General features: G+C 38.9%; 2 protein-coding genes across 3 annotated transcripts in view; one reads left to right on the top strand and one right to left on the bottom strand.

The window, feature by feature from the left end:
• LOC311081602 (protein NLRC3-like) overlaps positions 1 to 17072 on the top strand; it is a 649618-nt gene that overhangs the window by 379485 nt on the left and 253061 nt on the right. The gene's annotated exons all lie outside the window — the stretch shown is intronic.
• On the bottom strand, positions 12935 to 14788 carry LOC311082047 (SCAN domain-containing protein 3-like; the record flags this gene model as incomplete). The annotated part of the gene is made up of 1 exon (XM_084112791.1): positions 12935 to 14788. The coding sequence occupies one exon, from the start codon at positions 14786 to 14788 to the stop codon at positions 12935 to 12937; it is 1854 nt and encodes a 617-aa protein (XP_083968917.1).

Below are 17072 nucleotides of genomic sequence, written 5' to 3'. Positions count from 1 at the left end.
AAAAGTATTGTTTTTGGTACCAGACACATGTTGTTGAGTGAACCCAAATTGAATTTAGTAATTAAAGATATGTATGTTGAGCAAGTACTACAGACGAGGCTTCTGGGTATCGAAGTCGACAACCACTTATCATGGTCTAAGCATATCAGTATAGTTGTGCGCAGGATGTGCAATGGTCTTTTTATGGTGAGAAGGTGTTCTCACATGCTGCCTTTTAACATGAGGGCTGATGTTATGAAATCACTTGTTTTGTCACAGTTGGATTATTGCTCAGAGGTTTGGTCATGTGCTGCTGTGACGCATATAATATATTTACAAATGGTCCAAAATAGAGCAGCACGATGTGTACTTCAGTGTCCATTCAGAACTAATGTGAACTGGATGCATAACACACTGTCCTGGCTAAAGGTAAAAGAAAGATTTATAGTTTCCTTGCTAAATTTAACTAGGAACATTATTTTAATTAAATTACCAAAAGTACTTTATCATAGGCTATGCTTTAGTTCTGATGAGCACCATTATGCCACTAGACATGCTACAGAGGGTAGGTTTATACTACCCAAAGTAAAAACAAATTATGGTAAGAGGACTATGTTGTATAGAGCCATGTCCAGTTGGAACACTTTGCCTAGAGACATTGTTACTGCACACAGTAAACATTTAAATTCCTTTTAAAAAGGCATTTGATCATAAATTAAAATGTATTGCAAATGGGAAATTGGTATTGCACTATAAATTCTTGTTTACAGTATCATGATCATGAAATTGTATTATTGTAATATAAGATTATTTCATATTTCAGAATTATGACTAAACTAGGTCTGGTGTATATGAGTGTGTGTTTGGATTTGTATGTAGGTATGTGTGAGTAGGGGTGTGGTGTTTTTAATTGCATTAGTGTTCTGTTTTGCTAAATGTAATGCATTGAATATTGGTGTAAAAGTTTTGTAAGCGGCATGTTGGATTGTATCGACTCCAGGAAGAGTAGCTGCTCATGTGCAGCTAATTGAGATCGAAATAAATAAATAAATAAATAAATAAAATAATTTGAAGTAGTGCTTATACAGTATCTCCACCTTGAAAATGCCAACTTTTCATCGGATTGCTCCTGACTCGCCATCTCTGCTGCTTCATCGAATCTCTGTTTAGCTGGTGGGTGTGGCGCGTGTGCTGGCATGTGTGTAAAAACACTGGCTCTGATTGGCTACCATGAAACACATGACTCTGCCTTAGCCAATCATAATCGCTTACCTCGTTATTAACCCACCTCCTCACTAGCTGTGCGAGCCAGGGGTGCGTTCGGATTACACAGTTTATTCAATCAATGCATAGTAACGCACCGCATTTAACGTCCAGTAATGTTAACGGCGTTGTAACAACGGGAAAAGTAATTTGTTAGATAACCCCGTTACTGAAAAAATAACGTCGTTACCTAACGTTGTTCTTTTAAACGGCGTTATTCCAAACACTGATCTTTGCTTTGGGCAGTTCCTGTTTCACAAGCTAAATGATATCACGCAGTAGACAGATGGTGCTGTCCGTATTTATGCATTAGGCTTAATTTAAATTTTTTACAGTCTGTTACAAAAGCATAATTGTTTTGGGGTCTGACTAAGCTTGAGCGAGTTTTGTACGTGAAGCTCTGCAAGAGCCATAATAAACCGATGGGTTGGGAGGGTTAGTTTTAAAATGTATTCCATTGCAGTTACAAATTACTTCATAAAAAAAGTATTCAGTAATGTAATCCAAGCATCACATTATTAATGTAATCTGATTACTTTTGGATTCCTTTAAAGTCACATAAAAGTCAGGTAAAAAGCAATCATCAAAGTAGTTTTATTTAACAATGAATTTAAAATAAAACTATTTAAAAAAAACAATCGTGTCTTGTTTCACCAACTAGAGATTACATAGCCCTGTATATTTATATAAAAGGCTATACAGACATCTAGTGGCTACAGTATGGTATTACAGATGGTTTTATTTTTATTTCTTTAACATGCACAAGGAAAAACATACTTAGTTTATACACAATATTTAAAAAAAAATATATATATATATATTTACATATTAGTCTATTTTAAAATACATGTTGATCAAGGCCGTGATCTTTCTTAATTTTACTGACTGACCACTGCATTAGAGGTGGGAGTTCCCCTTTGGGAGTTCCCTTTTTCTAGCTCATTTTCAGCTAGAAACTTACATACAACTGTGATTATATAAACTAGGGAATTTTAAATCACTAAAAAACACTACATTTTCGCTAACATGATTCTTATTGCTTGTCGTACCTGCGAATGTTTAAGTTAAGATGTTGTTGAGTCCTTTGATAAAGCGATCTTCATAGCTGGAAGGCATGGTTTGCGCTATACAACTATGTTGTTTCCTGTTTCCTCTTTAAAAACAAAATAACTGTGAAATATCCAGACACGAAAACGGTTTTCCCCGCGGGAAGCATCGAAATTAATAACTTAGCTGCGTCTCAATGGTCTCAGGCCCCGTCCACACTACTGCGTTTTCGTTTAGAAACGGAGACCTTTTGCTACGTTTGCACCTCCCGTCCACACTAAAACGGCAAAAACGGAGACCCAAAACGGAGAAGTTTAGAAACGCTGACGTAGTAGAGGCTCACGCTCGGATCTATGATTGGGTGTCATCAGTCATGGTGTAGGCTATATCTTTTCTAGCAGCTGTTGTGCAAGTAAATTCTGCATTTTACAATGCTATAACTGCCTACATGTGCCGGAGGCAAGCTATTATTCGCGCGATCTGTGACAATTCCCGTGTGCAATTGACAATTCCCGGTAAAATAGTGACAATGTGACAATTCCCGTGTGCAACTGACAATTCCCGATAAAATAGTTTACGTTTGACAATTCCCGGTATCGACCGTACATGGAGCGTCGGTTTTGGGTTAACCTGGGAAGAACCAGCGCATGGTGGGATAATTTTAGCAATGAAGATGTGTTTACACCAGCTCACCAGGCCCAGTGTTGGTGAATGGTCACGTGATCCGCGTTTTCAGTCGTTTTAATGTGGACGGAGATCAATTCTAATACGCAGCTAAAACACTGGTGTGGATGGAGATCGTATTCGTTTTAATTCTCCGTTTCTAAACGAAAACGCAGTAGTGTGGACGGGGCCTCAGCCTGTGTCTGAGAATGATTGTAGACGGGTGTTATTTGCGCGTGCACCAGCAGATGGCTCATGTGAGTCATGACTGGCAACAGAACCAGGAACTATAAACAAGCAGCGCTTAATATAACGTTATGTCAAAATACAGATTTATTTCGTTTTAAATAAAACTATTGTAATCCTGATAGTATTCCCATTTTTTTACAAAATGTAACTGTATTCTGATTTTTGACGTAACTGTAACGAATTCCAGTTACTTAATTGTATCCTGATTACGTAACGTTGTTACATGTATTCCGTTACTCCCCAACCTTGGGCATTTATATTCCTTACGGAATTATGACACATAAAACTCCACAGACATACTAATGCTAACTAAAATTAGATGTAGGTTTCATGTGGCATTTTCATGTATAACTTCATGAAACATGCATAGATCGTAGAAAATGGCATATCATTTCTTAGAGTGGATGCTTCTGATTGAAATGAGTCATAAATCAACATAATTCGTTGTGTCGATCACTAGTTATGCCTTATGAAGGAACGATTTTAAAAATGCCCATTAGGGGGTGCCAAGGGCTAGAGAAATAGGCTATGTTGGTTCCAAATGCTGTAACTTTTGATTACTTTATGATATCATCAAAATTTGAATTTGAATCAGATGCAGTACACCAGGGACGTGCAGAGAATTCATCAGGGGCAGGGGCTCAAATGTAAAAAAAAAAAAAGGTGCAATGTAAAACGTATACTGTATATATATATATTACATCACTACTGAAATATTACAATACTTGTCTGAAACAGGATACAGTGCTGATAATATAATGAGCCAGTGTTATGATGGAGCATCAGTGATGAGTGGGGTGCGAGGTGGTGTTCGGGCTTTATTACAACAAAGGTTGGGCAGGCATATCCCCTACATCCACTGCTATAACCACCAGCTTCACCTCACTGTCATACATGCGATTCAAAGTTAACCTTGTGCTAAAAGCTTCTTTGACTTGTCAGGCTCTCTACACTCTTTTTTCAGGCATCATTTTGTCTCTCAGAGATACAATTGCCCGTATCTCAAAAGACTGTTGGAAATCCGCTGGACAAGTCATTATGAAGTCACAAAATGTGTGGTGGATAATGAGGAAGTCATTCTTGACATTCTTTGTAAGGTTTCCAATGATGACAATGCATCAGTTGACCTTGCAAAAGAAGTATCCAGGCTTCTCTCTCAGCTGAAGCGACGCAATTTTTTTTAAATTGGCAAATTTCTGATACACCTTCTCGCCATTTTAAAACCAGCTAATGCCATCCTACAGTCTCAGTATGTTGGTTTGTGCAGTGCAGCTGAAGTTGTGCAGGGATGTCTTGGTGCAGAGAAAATGACAGTGAATTTCAGCAGTACTGCGCTGACATGTCTACTGTTGAGCCCTCACCAAAACGTCTAAGAACTGTGAATCCCTCCTATGGTGACTCCTATGGTCATTTTGTCACCTTTAGGGCAAGAAGGGCAGTCAGGTTCTGAATGTGCCACTGCAGCTCTAAGACGACAGATGTTGAACATACTAGATACAGCTGTATCAGAGATAGAAAACAGGTTTTTCACAAAGAATTTACAGCTGATGCAAGCCCTCTCAAGTTTTATGCCAAAAAATCCAACAAATTTCTTGACATCCAGTTGTCTCATCCAGTTACCTCTCTGTAGTCTTGCAGGGGATGCAAAAACTGAACTCCAGAATGAAATTCTTGTTGCCAGACCAATGCTGTCCAAAAAACTTCCATCTGATGCTGAATGTTCTGCTGTTTGCAAACTCTTGCAGGAATACAAAGATGCATTTGCAGGTCTTCATAAATTGTATGTACAGTATCTGCTATGGTCATGGGTGTCTCTACTGCTTCATGTGAGAGCTCATTCTCTACTTTGGCAAGAATTTTGACACCATTCCGCCGAACAATGCTTCATGAGAGGAAAAAAAAACCTTGTGCTTTTAGCTCATGAAAAAGCAATAACACATGAACTGGACATGGATGAGTTTGTAACAGAATTCTCTAAAATGAGTAGAAAGCTAATGCTGTAAATATTATAGTGATAGAAGTAGGTCTTTTCAAAGACCTGCCCTGTTTTCCTCAAATCTAAAGTCACTAAACTGATACAATCTGTTGTGTGGTTAAAAAAAACAAAACAAAAAAAAAAAAACTAAATATAGGCCTACATAAGATTGTAAATAAAATATAAATAAATAAAAATGTACAAAGTAACGATGGCCAAAAATCTGTAAGAATTTGAACGTGAGAATAATTCTTTAGAAAAACATCATTTCAGATAAAATTAACATTTTTAGTTTGTAACAAGTTTGTTTTAGTTGATGTAAATAGTTATTTTAAAAGAACTGCCCCTTTTTATCAAATCTAAAGTTACTTAATTGATACAAGATCTGTTAAGGGGTCTGTAGAGGGATGCAGTCAAAACAACAGACGAGAAGTGTAGAACTGGTACAGGCAATGTGCCATTCAGTGTGATAGAAGCAAATCTCACGTGTTATCCTCATACCGTTGTTGCTTTACAGCAAATATCTTCTTGATTCAAATACAGTAAAAATGTAAAACTGCAACCATAGAATATACAGTACATTCTGTATTAAGGGAAGCTACTGTAAGTCATGATGTTTAAAAAAATAGTATTTAGTGAAAATGTCAGTAATTTGTTGTTTTTGTAAGCCCCATAAGTGCCAGATGTTGAGCTAGGAGAAATGCTTCTTCATGTGGTCCTTGAGGGGTTGTGATCCTGCTTTTGTAACTTGCGTTACGGCCAGCTCGTTTCGACCGTACATAAAGTATACAAGTACACTGAAGTAATGACTTGCAAGATTTTATTAGTCTTCAAACATACAAATAACTTAATATAACGAAGTCTAGGGTTCAAAATCAAAGGGGAAAAATCATAATCCAGATGGGGAGGAGAAAAGGTGGGTATGGGCTGTAAACAAATAAAGGTTCACAAAACAAGTGACTTCTCCAGAGGCTGTCGATCCCCTGGACGAAGTGAAGAGGAGTGGTTGAGTCCAATGTTTTATCCTCTCTGTAATTAAGTGGTGAACAGGTAACAGGGGTGTGCGATCTCCCACGCTCTGCTGAAAGAACACAGACACCAGCAGGCGAGCAAGTAGAACGCAGGGTCGTAACACCTCCCTCCTCAAAAAAAAGATTCGGCAACGAATCTAAAAAAAAACAAGGAAAAGACAATTAAACACTACCCAGAACGAACACAATACAAGTTCTGGTGGTCCAGAGGAACGTCGTCTTCTCTTCATTCTTCAACATCTCTGAGCGAAACATACATTAAAAAACAATGATGAAAATTAAAAAAAATTCAATAACCTCAATACTAATACTGTAAATGAAAATACGGTAATAATACTGTAAATGCAAATACAGTAAATGGTACAGTATACTGCAAGTGAAAATACAGTAATAATACTGTAAATGCAAGTACAGTAAATGGTACAGTATACTGTAAGTGAAAATACAGTAATAATACTGTAAACATTTTACAGTAAATCACTGGCACCCAGCTGCTTTTTACAGCAACCTCTTTACAGTGCAAGTATTACACTTAACTGACAAGTTTTTTAAGCGATATACAATATCATATAACATATGTGAGGTGCCTTAAACCTTTGTTCGATTTTTATGTCATTTTAGGAGGAGAATTTCTAAAAGCCTGGACCAAATATTGCAAAGCCTTGCAAAATTTGCTAAACCTGGGGCCAATATAAGGGACTACATTGTTTACAGTGAAGCTGATTTATGGGGAGATGTCTGCAAAGACTTGGAAGTACCGAATACATCAGCGAATCGGCTGAAAAATTGAAAAGCCACTGCACATCTTTGGAAGGTATTTATTTTCTCTTCTGTAAGAAAATAAAAAATCCATTCAAATGCCATTTAGTTTTTATTATGGGTTATCTTTGTGATGCTGGTAATGTCTATTTTCAGGGCTCTGAATTTTGAAAACAGTTTCAAAGGTTGACAGTCCTCCTGCTGAATCTTCAGGTAAAAAGGTATAGTAACATTTTATATATTTTACAAAACAGCTCGGTTTTTGCCTCAGTATTAATGACAAAGTTAAGAGTTAAAGAGTTTCTAAACTCTTTAATGTACTTTAAAGTTTTTATGCATATACCTTCTAAAATTTTAAATAACAATATTTTAGTCATGATAATGTCGAAAAGTTACCATGAAGTTATTTTTAACTTTTTTTTATCAGGAAACTTCAGGGGTCAAGAGCGGCTCAAAAGTGAGATATGACGATGATGTTGAGGAGATATCTTGTGGAGAGCACAATAGGCTCAGTTCCGGGTTCGAGTGTACTAGGCTATCAACTTCCTGTTCAATTTCCTGTTTATACACGGACAGATATGGCTCTCTTTTATAGTCGCTGTCTTCAGGATTTACCTCGTCTCACGGTAAATGACATAGACCGACTCGTAACAACATCATGTGCCGCTCCCAACAGCAAGCGGGAAAAGGGATTTAAAATGTATATCGACAGCTATATCGACAACTATGAGGGTAAGTAGCTAATGTTATCATGCTACATCTCAAGAAACTGACATGACTGAACTTGTTAACGTTAGCTATTTTGTTTCACAATACTCTACTATTATTAAAACAGACAAACTAGACACAGTGTAAGAACGAGTGTAATCCAGTTTCAAAATGTATGTTCATCATTTTCCGTAACAGTGTCAATGAAAAACAAGGTGACAGGAGAGGTCAGCGTGAGGACAGTCTGTCATAGATCCATGAGGAAAAATGAAAAGCCACACGAATTGAAAGTAGGGTGACTAGGGTCAATGTTAGGGTAATGGTTAGGCTGATAAGTTGCCCAGCTGATAAGTAATATTATCTAAATGTACATGGCTCAGTCTACTGTTTATGGATGTGATTAGGTAGGCCTATGTAGCTCTCATCTACAATACAACATAGGTAAATATGGTTCCCTTTCGAGGGAACTCGCGATGCGTCGATGACGCTTTGGGAACGCTTCTGCGTGATTGCGTCTGAAGCACTTGTATCAACTAGTCCAATGGCGAGAGTGGCCGTCACGGGCGGGTGACGTGACGACCAGGAAAGGATAAAGGACATCCGGTCTAGAACCGCGCTAGCTTCTGTGCCTCAGCAAGCGCTCTGTGTTATACTGTCTGTCCTATTTATTGTTGTCTGTCAAAACAAGCATAAATATTATGGCGAACAAAACAACATTAGATCGTGTGTTCCTCTCTGCCCTCTGTCTTTACGGGTGGGGATACACACGATGTATGTGTTGTTTGTTTGGAACGGAGCATGTTCTGTCAGCGCTCGAGGGTGCTGACTACGAGCATTGCGAGTTACTATTGTACTCACTCTGTTCCCGCTTGTCGCTCTTTGAGGAGGGTGTTCAGGCTCGCGTTCCTCGCAGTACCGACCCTGTGTTGCCGAGGCAGCACGGAAGTTGGTATTGTGGGTTCGCAAATGGATCTCGCGGAGAGGTTAGAGACGGGCTCCGCCTTTTCTCTGCCTTTATCCGGGGGATCCAGCGCTCTCTCTGGGATCGGAAGCCCGCGCCGCGGCTTCTTCCGCCCTGGTTAGAGAGCCCGGTGTTTCAGCAGTCTATCTCTGAGGAGGTAGAGTACTGAGCATCGATGCATGTCCACAAGCATATAATATATATCTGGACAGGAGTATGGGGAGCAAACAGCTTTGGATCGTGTGTTCCTCCCTGCCCTCGCTTCATTACGAGTGTGAACACACACGATTCATGTGTTGTTTGTTTGGGAGTGTAGCATGCACGGTCAGCTCTAGTAAAAGGGGCTGACAGTGTTCATTCATAAATTCCCGACGTGTAACATTTGCACAATCGAGAGTTTAGCTCTGCTCCCGGTGGCTTTCTTCTCGAGGGAAGAAAGTCAATAAAGATTATTTGGCTCGGATCTCGCGTTTGTTGAGGCAGCGCGAGGTACGGGTCTGCAATAAAGATTCTGTTACTCGATCTCGGATCTTGCGTGTGCTGCGGCAGCGCGTAGATTACTGGTCTGCAATAACTATAATAGTGGACTGGCTACGTTCATTCATGAACATTACGACGTGTGTTCACTATCGGGAGTTTCCCCATGCTACTGTTTATTTAAAAAAAATAAGAATTAAGAATTCAGTGGTTATACAAATGCAATGCATTGATTAAAGAGATACAGTGTATTGCAAGCTACGAATTTAGGATTCTTTTATTATATGTTGAAACTATTTTTATATATATAAGCTTATATATATTCAGCCACAGACTACAGGTGCTGGTCATAAAATTAGAATATCATCAAAAAGTTGATTTATTTCAAGAATTCAACTTAACAGGTGAAACTAATATATTATATAGACTCATTACATGCAAAGTGAGATATTTCAAGCCTTTATTTGTTATAATTTTGATGATTATGGCTTACAGCTTATGAAACCCACGAAATCAAAATCCCAGAAAATTTGAATATTACATGAAATCACACAGTAATTACACAGTGATACCATGGTCATTGAACCAGGTTTTGGTTATTTTGGCAGTGTGGGCAGGTGCAAATCCTGCTGGAAAATGAAGGAAGCATGAAGTGCTCTGAAAATGTCCTGGTAGACGGCTGCGTTGACTCTGGATTTAATAAAGCACAGTGGACCAAAGTCCTCTCTTCTGATGAGAGCAAATTTTGCATCTCATTTGGAAACCAAGGTCCCAGAGTCTGGAGGAAGAATGGAGAGGCACACAGTCCAAGATGCTTGAAGTCCAGTGTGAAGTTTCCACAGTCTGTGTTGGTTTGGGGAGCCATGTCATCGGCTGGTGTTGGTCCACTGTGCTGTCCACTCAACGCAGCCGTCTACCAGGACATTTCCAGAGCACTTCATACTTCCTTCAGCAGACAAGCTTTATGGAGATGCTGACTTCATTCTCCAGCAGGATTTGCACCTGCCCACACTGCCAAAAGAACCAAAACCTGGTTCAATGACCATGGTATCACTGTGTAATTACTGTGTGATTTCATGTAATATTCTAATTTTCTGGGATTTTGATTTCGTGGGTTTCATAAGGGTGGGTTCGTGGGTTTCTTAAAATTTTAAGCAAAAAGGTGTGAATGTGCAAATATAAAACCAACATTACCTAAGTCAATACAACCGTATGCTTTTATTAGTTATATTTTTCTTGTTAACAGTTTATCTCTTAAGAGGTATTTCTCATCTAAGCTTCTATTTCTCCCTAGATGGTGTTAAAAGACTTGAAACCTGTCATTTTGGTGAGCACCCACTGCTCCTGTGTGGTGGGGTGTGCCTTATGCCAGGGGTTCCCAAACTTTATCATGACAAGGCCCCCATAATACCACTAGGTTCTGGCCAAGGCCCCCCTTTTGCATGATGTGTTATCGACAATACCTACTACGGCAAATGTAAATAAATAAATAAATAAAACATCTGGGTGAACATCCATTGACATTTATTAGTGTTGTAATAACAACATTTGTATGTCAGATCATCATATATGGTCATTTCAATATCTTAAAATCTGGAACAGTAATTTCAACATTCAACATTGTATCTGTGTGTGTCAGTCAGTGAATGGAAAAAGAAAGATCTTAAAGAGAGTGTGTGTGTGTGTGTGTGTGTGTGTGTGTGTGTGTGTGTGTGTGTGTGTGTGTGTGTGTGTGTGTGTTGTCAGATCATATATATGTTAATTTCAATATCTTAAAATCTGGAACAGTAATTTCAACATTCAACATTGTATCTGTGTGTGTCAGTCAGTGAATGGAAAAAGAAAGATCTTAAAGAGTGTGTGTGTGTGTGTATGTTATCAGATCATCATATATGAAGAGTTTCGTTGCAAAACGAGATATATCCATTTTGAGAAATGTTGGTTATTTGACATTATTATTTAAGACATCAACAGTCAAGTTCATTCACAATTTTTTGTACATTAAACTATTACTTGAGCTCAGTGAAGGCCAGGGACACAATATTCTTCAAATCCAGGATATTTATTATTTAATTTTATGTCCATAAATAGTTCATAAATAAGTCAAAAACCATGCCAAAATGCAACATATTTATCTTAACATTGTCAAACATCTTAAATTGGTTAAAAAAAAAATACATCATAAATATATGGAATAGTATATACAAAGATTGATTAATAATAATAAGATTCTGAGTTAGTTTTGGCCAGAACATACACAACATTTTTTTTTTTTTTTTTTTGCAAAACGCTATATATCCACCATAGGCTATATTCTACTACTGTAATACCATTGAAGAAATCTTTTGGATCATCAGTGGGAAAATTAACAATAATTTATCAATTAATCGTAAATATTCATAATATTCAAAAACATAATGCCATAATAAACATAATGTGACTATGGCGTGTGCCAGTAATCCAGGGCAGTCCCTGAATGAAAAGGTCGGATAACAACGTACGGACGTCTGTGTGCTTGTGCTTCACATAGGGACAGTGGGCATTAAAAAAAAAACAAAAAAAAAACACCGTTGCGCTGCCTGGCTAGCTGAGCTGTCAGAGCAAACAAACTGCAGGATGTTTATCGTTTCAACCATCCTTAAACAGCTTCGGACTATTTGTGATTAGTTACAATTTAGATAAGTAAGATTAAGTTAGTTATAGATAAACGACTTCTAGCTTGTTACAGAAAGAGTGGAGGCTCCTTCCACACCGCTGCTGAAAACCAAACCTGTATGATCAGATCCATAACGTTAGCTTGACTCTGAAGCTTTGATTCTCTGACTGACAGACAGCTGTTGATCAGTGACGTAGCCTACGTGACTGACAGCTCGCCGCCTACAGTATAAACAATTAAATGGTAAACGTTTTTTAGTTAGCCTATTGAATCCTCTTTTTAAAAATATATGTTTTATGTTTTGATATTATCGTTAAATCACTGAGCAAACTCGGAGCACTTCACCGGCGGTGACTCTCTCCTCGCTTGACATCCTGAGCTCGCGCAGCATCCTGAACGTTCTATAGCCTAACCGTTATATCGCACTTTGTAAAGAAACTGGGCTGGCGGATATCGCGTTTTGTGAAAAAATACATTTTGTAGTAGGCTTAAAATGTACATTTTTAAATCTTATTAATGGCAGCAATTCACACATAGATTAAGGTACATCTGAACAGTGATTTCCAATAATAAAATCCAAATGTCAAAAAATGGCGTTTATAGCGTTTTGCAACCCAACTCTTCATATGTTAATTTCAATATCTTAAAATCTGGAACAGTAATTTCAAAATTCAACATTGTATCTGTGTGTGTCAGTCAGTGAATGGAAAAAGAAAGATCTTAAAGAGAGAGTGTGTGTGTGTGTGTGTGGATGTTGTCAGATCATCATATATAGTCATTTCAATATCTTAAAATCTGGAACAGTAATTTCAAAATTCATCATTGTATCTGTGTGTGTCAGTCAGTGAATGGAAAAAGAAAGCTCTTAAAGAGAGAGAGAGAGAGTGTGTGTGTGTGTGTGTGTGTGTGTGTGTGTGTGTGTGTGTGTGTGTGTGTGTAGTCAGATCATCATATATGGTCATTTCAATATCTTAAAATCTGGAACAGTAATTTCAAAATTCATCATTGTATCTGTGTGTGTCAGTCAGTGAATGGAAAAAGAAAGCTCTTAAAGAGAGAGAGAGTGTGTGTGTGTGTGTGTGTGTGTGTGTGTGTGTGTGTGTGTGTGTGTCAATGGGAGTGCTTGGCCTGGTTGCAACATTCAACACTGAGAGAGAGAGAGGATATTAATGGGACGGATGGGCCTGGTGGCTTCTACATAGTTTGTCCAGCCTGGGCTTTATGTCTGTCAGTGCAACACGCATGTCACTCTCCACATTTAGACGTGCTCTGTGTTTTGTTTTAAGTACTTTTAAAGTTGAAAAACCAGACTCACACAAATAAGTGGTTGCAAAAGGAAGAAGGAATTTCAGAGCACTCTCAGCTAGGATGGGAAAGTCATTTCTTACATACATCCAGTAGTTAGAGAGAGAAAGAGTCTCAAATTTCATTTTTAAATCCCATGAAGAAGTCATCTCAATCAGCTCCTCTTGTGATTTTAAGTCCAGACAAGACCCTACATCAGGGGCAAATGGGTTCCTTACCCAGTTTAGATGGGTGCTGTCAATTTCAGGGAAATATTCTCTGAAATATCCCTGGAGGTGCTCCAGGTGTGATTGTATCAGTGGAGAAATGGTGTCCAACTCACCACCAGATGACAGCAGCTCTTGGTGTAAAAGTGGGAACATTTCTGTAATTCCCTCCTTGAGCTTGTTTGACCACAGCATAATCTTCAGGGAAAAAGCACGCACTTTGTCTTGCATATGCACTATGTATGTGTCACGCCCTTGCATGCTTTGGTTAAGCACATTCAGATGACAAAAAATGTCAGCCATATATGCAAGTTTGAGAATCCAGGCTTCATTTGTAAAACGGTCAGCCAGCTGATGTTTCTCAGACAAGAGAAACTCTGCAACCTCCCTCCGCAACTCATACACACGGTTCAAAACTGCCCCTCGTGAAAGCCAGCGTACGTTTGAGTGAAGAAGCAATCCATCAAAACGGGCTCCCATTTCTTTACACAGAATAGCAAAAAGTCTGTGTTTCAAGGGGCGTGCTTTAATGAAGTTTACTATGTGTATTACGTCCTGTAGTACCTGGTTAAGCTCATCATCCAACCGTTTAGCCACCAGTGCTTCTCGATGGAGCATACAGTGCGTGAACGCCGCATTCGGGGCCTTCTGTTTGATGAGAGCTGTCACCCCACTGTTCTTCCCAGTCATAGCCACGGCCCCGTCAGAACACACACCCACGCAACGAGACCAGTCAAGTCCATTTGAATTAATATATTCGTCCAGCACTTGAAAAATCTCTTTCCCGGTGGTTCTACTTTCAAGTGCTTTACAAAACAGTATTTCCTCAACGAACATTTCTTGGGAAATGAATCTTATGTACACAAGCAACTCGGCAGCGTTTGCCACATCTGTACTTTCATCTAGCTGCAGTGCGAAATATTCACTAGCTCTCACCTGGTCCAACAGTTGAGCAGACACATCCTCAGCCATGTCTCCAATACGTCTGCTCACAGTGTTATCAGAGAGTGGTACAGCGTCAATTTTCTTGGCAGCATCCTCACCCAGTAGCTCTTTAACAATGTCTTTAGTAGCTGGTAGTATCAAATCCTCTCCAATTGTGTGCGGCTTCTTAGCTCGCGCAATGTGAAAAGAAGCCAAAAACGATGCCCTCAATGCTCTCTCAGGGACAGTAGCTTGCCGCGCAAATGTTGCTGACTGCCTGGTCAAATGTTCTTCCTTTCTTTTAAAAAAGTCAATTGGTTTTTCGGCCTCTGCTGGATGCTTCTGGTTCAGGTGACATTGAAGTTTTGATGGTTTTAAGCATTCGTTGGAGAGTATCTCGAAGCAGAGAACGCATTTGGGGCACTCGTGTCCATTCTTGTGCGTGACGCAGGTAAATCCATACTTAATGTATGCTGCCTCATACCTACGAGTCTTACTCGGCCAGGAGTTCGTTTTCTGATTTTTTTTATCTGAGGTTTCGATTGCTGGCTCGTCAGGTTTTTTCCTTTTTAAAAATCTATCCATTTTGATAGAGGTTTGACAGAGTTAGCCAGCTAACTAAATAAATAGCTGAATAGCTGAGCACTGGCGGTTGTTACCAAGGCTACACTGACAGATTACGTGTACCAGCCAATCAGAAAGATTAGCATTAAAAGTTTAATGTTCAGATATCGACAAATTATTAGAATGCTATTTCATAACAATGCTCATAATAATAAAAATATATATATTTTTTTTATATTTGTAAAATATTTATATACAAATTTTTTTTTTTTTGCTTTTTTCTTCCAACTTGCTGCGGCCCCCCTGGTGCCACCTGGCGGCCCCCACTTTGAAAACCACTAACCATTTGGTTGCACTACTATATCAAACAGCACACTTTTCACAATTAGGCATCCCTGCTGTACCCCCAGTGCACAGTTGCACAGAAACTGAGCAGACCTGGCATAAGCCAAGGACCTTGGTAAGTAATCTGTCTGTCATGTGAATTGTACCCATGCACATGTAACTATTGTGATGCCATGTCAAAATGTGTCATTGCTGTCAGGGTGTTAGGCCAGGTCCGGTGGGAGACATGGAGGTCCGCAAACCCCAAAATTCTACCGATGTTTGTGTGAGGTGAGACTATATTACCTTTAGTTTAAGCTATGTGTTGATGTGGTATGCAGTTAATATGCATGCAGTTAATATGCTGCAGTTTCTTTCTTTCTTTTTTTTTACATCTTTACATCTTTTCACTTCAACATTTCAGAAGTTCTCTCTACAAAGCACTGGATGGGGAAATGCCAGATCTTGCCACATTGAGAGTGGCAGAAGTATATAGGGACTTTCCCCCTTTGCTTGCACCTCTGGTGACCACCATGGGCATGTCAGCGGAAGTCCCATTAGTTCAGTCAGCTTTTGGGGCTGTCCAGGCCGGGAGTGTGCTGTCATTTCAGCAAAAACCACCAGAAATGTGGGAAATCATCAACATCCCAGACGCCCCTGCCCAACCTTCCCTTCCCATCCAAGGCTATAGGCTTGAGCCAGCCACATGCGCCTATGTGTTATCAGAGGAGAAACATGTATATATGAAATCGCTACACCACATGGCCCACAGGATTGAAGCTGCAACACGGGAGCAGAGCTCATGCCAGGAATGGCATCGACTGAGAAAGATGCGAGTTACATCTACACGCTTTCACGAGGCATGCCATGTTCGCTGTCATACATCAGCTGAAAATCTGGCACACAGAATTCTGAGGGGGACTGTCATGATGAAGGACATGAGGAGAGGAATCGATATGGAGCCAGTTGCCGTGACCGAGTACTGCAGTTTAAAAAATGTCAACTATTCACCCTGCGGGTTCATTATACACCATGATGCTCCTTGGCTGGGATGCTCCCCCGATGGAGTCGTGTTTGATCCTTCTGAAAACCCACCATTCGGCCTGCTGGAAATTAAATGCCCCCACATCAAAAGTTACGTTGACTGTCCCTACCTGAAAATGTCTGGTGGCTCTTTGCAGCTTAGGAGGCAGCACAAGTACAATTGGCAAGTACAAGGTCTGGAGTGGTGCGATTTCGTGGTATGTGCGCAGGAGGACATGCTTGTTGAGCGCATACACAAAAAAGTAGATGTAATGCGTACCATTAGAGACCGAGGAGATCATTTTTTTTTTACCACTACCTACTGAAGTGTTTGCGTGTTTAAGTCATTTCAGATTTCAGATGTTGCTTCATTTAATGACTGTGTTAAGTGTGAGTGTGGCCACATACCACTGGTGGTCCATTCAATTACTCTGAAATTATTATACAGTATTATATTTATGGTATTCTATATTTATTGTATTATTCTTATTTAAACGATATTTACATATATACACTCATGTATATATATATATATATATATATATATATATATATATATATATATATATATATATACACACACATACACTATATTTATACAAGATATACAATATAATACATACCTATCTATATCGATTATATTAAAATACACATGTATATATACATATCTTTATATAGCATTATATTTATTGTATTATTCAGTTATTTACACTAAACAATATTTACATACATACACATACACTATATTTATACAATATATACACAATATAATATACCTATACCTCTGTTGACTTTGATATTACAAACAAGTTTCATACATCAATCGATTCTGTTAAATGTGTATTATTTTTGTGTATACTCACAATAAAAACAAAGTGTTGTGCTTTTTGCCAAATAAAGAAAAATAAACACGAAGCGAGTTCTGCCTTCTCTCTGTCAGTGTAGTCCATTCTGAAAC

This window comes from Abramis brama, assembly GCF_963993115.1.
Source record: "Abramis brama genome assembly, chromosome: 4".
In the NCBI taxonomy this organism is placed as follows: domain Eukaryota; kingdom Metazoa; phylum Chordata; class Actinopteri; order Cypriniformes; family Leuciscidae; genus Abramis; species Abramis brama.
This window is presented reverse-complemented; position numbering and strand designations above follow the sequence as displayed.